The 3,819-nt window shown below is 34.4% G+C and overlaps 1 protein-coding gene across 1 annotated transcript in view; it reads left to right on the top strand.

Moving 5' to 3' along the window:
* The window catches only part of LOC107732772 (serine/threonine-protein phosphatase 2A 65 kDa regulatory subunit A alpha isoform-like), a 17,717-nt gene that overhangs the window by 2,125 nt on the left and 11,773 nt on the right, over positions 1 to 3,819 (top strand). The window contains exons 4-5 of the mRNA XM_016544193.1: positions 1,997 to 2,236; positions 2,454 to 2,609. Coding sequence (XP_016399679.1) covers positions 1,997 to 2,236; positions 2,454 to 2,609 — 396 coding nt within the window. The remainder of the gene's footprint in view (positions 1 to 1,996; positions 2,237 to 2,453; positions 2,610 to 3,819) is intronic.

Raw genomic sequence — 3,819 nt, 5'->3', positions numbered from 1 at the left:
CTGAATTAAAGTAACGGCGCATTTTTTGCAGTAAATATGATCATAGATTGACACAAAAATTTTGTAATTACACCATAAATGCATATTATTAAATTCTACTGTGTTTCACAGTCAACACATATGGCTTTTTGGCTAGGTTTAAAGGGAAAGAGCACTTTTAGAAAAAGAAGGCAATAATAGATGGCACTCGATTTCAATGCAAAAGAAAAGGCAGTAGAGCTGACTATTTCTGTCAATGGTAAGTTTGTGATAACGTAAGAAAAGTAGTTTAAATGTTTGCCACTTGCTCGAGCAACTTAATATATAAATCTAGAAGTAAATGCAAAAGTAAAAAGCATTGAATAATGTGTTGCTTATATTTATTGTGTTTAAACATGTCTGTGAAAGATTGTATTACTGTACTGTGTAAAAAAAATAATTGCAATGCTGAAAAAGCATTTTCAGTGACACTGTTTTGGACTTTAAATCAAAATAATGGATAAATGTTGTGTTTGTGGTAAACAGCCATGATTCAGTAGCGGACTCCTGTGTGAAAGCTGCTTCCCCTCTCACAAGAGTCACCTAAGAGGAGACTTCATTTTCAAAAATGAAATTCAGGCCCTGAATAAATGTCTAAAAATTCTGATTGGAGTATCACTATAAATAGTTATAAATGATAAAAAGAAGGCTTTAAAAAGATCGGTATCTGTGATCGGTATCGGCAGATACTGCTTTCTGTGATCGGTGATCGGCCTCAAAAATCCTAATCGGAGCACCCCTACTATTTTCATTTGAAAATTTAATATTAATATAAAAATATTACAGTGCATGTGGCATAACATACAGTCACAGAACTGATTAAAGACAGTGACAGATATCACTCAGTCAATTCACTCATTACTAAATATCAGAGTGATTGACAGAGATACAGTAGAAACATTATGTGTGGTTTTGTATTAAATATTGTTTTGTATTAAATAATGACCCAGATCATCGTGAAATACATTTATTAGCCTTAGGGAAGCACAACTTGGGAAATGAGAGCATCCGAGGGGCATGTGCATGCTATGTATATTTATTTTAAATATTTTAAATGTTCATTAATGTTATCCATGTTTTTTTTGTGCCTCTTTTTTAAAAGTATCGGTTCAGGCACCGTTTAGGCACCGGTACCCTTTTAAAAGTATAGATTTGGCACCGGTATCGTAAAAAACCCAATCGATACCCAACCCTATTTATTATAAATAACCCTCTGACTTTTTTTACATTCTTGTGCCTTTGTAATCTTTAATCGAATATTCTGCCGAATGCATAAATGTAGTAATTATTTTTTTAAATAAGCATAAATTAAAAAAAGGCAATAAAAGAAATACTTTTAATAATAATATTATAGCTGTTGTAATATATGGTGCTAGGTAGGTGGGTGACTCTAAACTCCCCCCCCCACAAAACCACAAAAGTGATTCTCATTGCTGTCTCATTACTGTTAATTCTGGCAAGTACATAAAGGTATTACAGTAAAAAGATAGATGTAATACAATCAAAGGCAGTACAAGAAATACTACCATTTAAATCTGAAGTATTGATATTAGATTTTTTTCCCTTTTGCATTACAGTGATGGTGCTAAAACAGGCATAATTTACTAAAAGTTTATTTTCATTTTGGGGTAAAACATGATCTGGAGATGTTTTTAACAGATTACACAATATTCACACCAGTTTAAATGTATATTAAATGTATTCCTACTTCACATCACTTCTTTCTGTGTCTGTTGCATGTTCTTTGTATTGACAATATCAGCAGCTGTAAAACAGGGTTCCAGCTGGGTTCTATCTTATTGAGTTTTGTACAGAACCTGTAATACATTCTGACATCAGAATTTTTGTCCCTGGTGCGAATGGCTCCATGGGAATATATTGCTTAAATGTATTGTTTATTGTGGTAATAATTATTCACTCTCAGTGTGAATAGCCATTTAGACTAAACGTAATTATAGTTACGGAGTGTTAATGTTCCAATAACCAAAGTGGAAAGGAAAATCACTACCTCATCGTCTTCTTTTTCTGTTTAATTGGAAACGTGTTAACACATGTATCATCTCTCCTCAGGCACTTCCGTACCCTGTGTTCTGATGATACTCCCATGGTGCGCCGTGCAGCCGCCTCCAAGCTGGGTGAATTTGCCAAAGTGTTAGAGCTGGAGTATGTCAAGAGTGACATCATTTCTCTCTTCACTGCATTGGCATCTGATGAACAGGTCTGTTTTTAGTAATACTCACTGAAATATACACAGTCTAATTCTGTCATTAATCAAACCACAGCTAAAGTCTCTGAGCACATGTTGCATGACAAGACCATTGGAGGCTTGAAAGGTTTTCATTGTGTTTATGTAACTAGTGCTGGAGCAGTATTGTATGGCAAATATCAAAGTGTTTTCTTCTGACATCTGAATGCAAACATTTACATCACTGCAGGACTCTGTTCGTCTCCTGGCTGTAGAGGCTGGTGTCAGCATTGCCACTCTGTTGCCTCAAGAGGATCTGGAAACTCTGGTAATGCCCACTCTGCGCCAGGCAGCAGAGGACAAATCCTGGAGGGTTCGCTACATGGTTGCAGACAAATTCTCTGATGTAAGCCAAAAGCAAATCATGCGTTAAGTTAATTATATGTAATTGAATTTTATTGGAAAATCCAAGTGTTTATCACAAAATTCCATTTTCATGCAGCGGGGTTGCTTTTCACCCATAATTCTCCTCATGGGCATAACTACATTACTGTTCAAGTTAGGCGCTGGTAGGATTTTGAAAAGTATCTTATGCTCACCTAGAATGCAGTTATTTAAAAACAGTAATATTGTTAAATATTATTTCAATTGAAAAGTATGTTTTCCATTTTAATATTTTTAGAAATATAATTTATTTCTGTGGTGGCAAAAAGGCAAGGCAAATTTATTTATGTAGCACATTTCATACACAATGATAATTCAAAGTGCTTTACATAAAAGGAAGTAAAATAATCATAAAAAATAATCACAACAATAAAACAAGCGATTTAAAAACTTTTAAAATTTTATTTAAAATGAATTTAAAGGGGTCATATGATGCGATTTCAATTTTTCCTTTCTCTTTGGAGTGTTACAAGCTCTTGGTGCATAAAGAAGATCTGTAAAGTTGCAAAGACTAAAGTCTCAAAACCAAAGAGATATTCTTTATAAAAGTCAAGAGTTAACCACCAGTTTTCAAAATCACATGATTTGGTGTTCAAAAAACATCTCTCATCACAGTTGAAAATGGCTGTGCTTTTTAAAATCTTTGTGAAAAATGTACTTTTAAACAAACCAGCTTTAAACCTCTGTCTTGTATTGTGAGCTTGAGGCTGCATTTACACTAGCACAAAAAAATCCGATTTTTTTAACTCACATCGGAATTTGTTGCACATGTGTAAACGCAAAAATCTGAGTCGAGATCTTAATTTTTCGCTTTAAAATGTGGTTTTAAAGCAGATACCTGTGTGATATCTGGACATCTGACCTACGTTTAAACACACACATCCGATTCCCCTCAGAACTCCGAGCCACCACAATGCGAGGGCGACACATTTGACAATAAAAATTGCATTTTAATTCTGGCATGCTGTATGCGCTCCCATTTTATTGAGGTGGGAACTTCATATAGGCAAGAAATTGCGCAACATTCTGGAGCTCGTTTTTAACCCCCGCGCTGTGAATTTTATAAATACAACAGCTTTGTTATATTTTTACAAAGCTACATTATATTTTTCAGCAATGAAGTGATAGCTTAGCTGTTTTTGTAATTAAACCAGCAAGCTTCACTATTATGC

The sequence above is a fragment of the Sinocyclocheilus rhinocerous genome, unplaced genomic scaffold, assembly GCF_001515625.1.
Source record: "Sinocyclocheilus rhinocerous isolate Xijiao unplaced genomic scaffold, SAMN03320098_v1.1 scaffold3781, whole genome shotgun sequence".
In the NCBI taxonomy this organism is placed as follows: Eukaryota; Metazoa; Chordata; class Actinopteri; order Cypriniformes; family Cyprinidae; genus Sinocyclocheilus; species Sinocyclocheilus rhinocerous.
The sequence above is the reverse complement of the archived record's forward strand: the minus strand, read 5'-3'. Positions and strand labels throughout refer to the sequence as shown.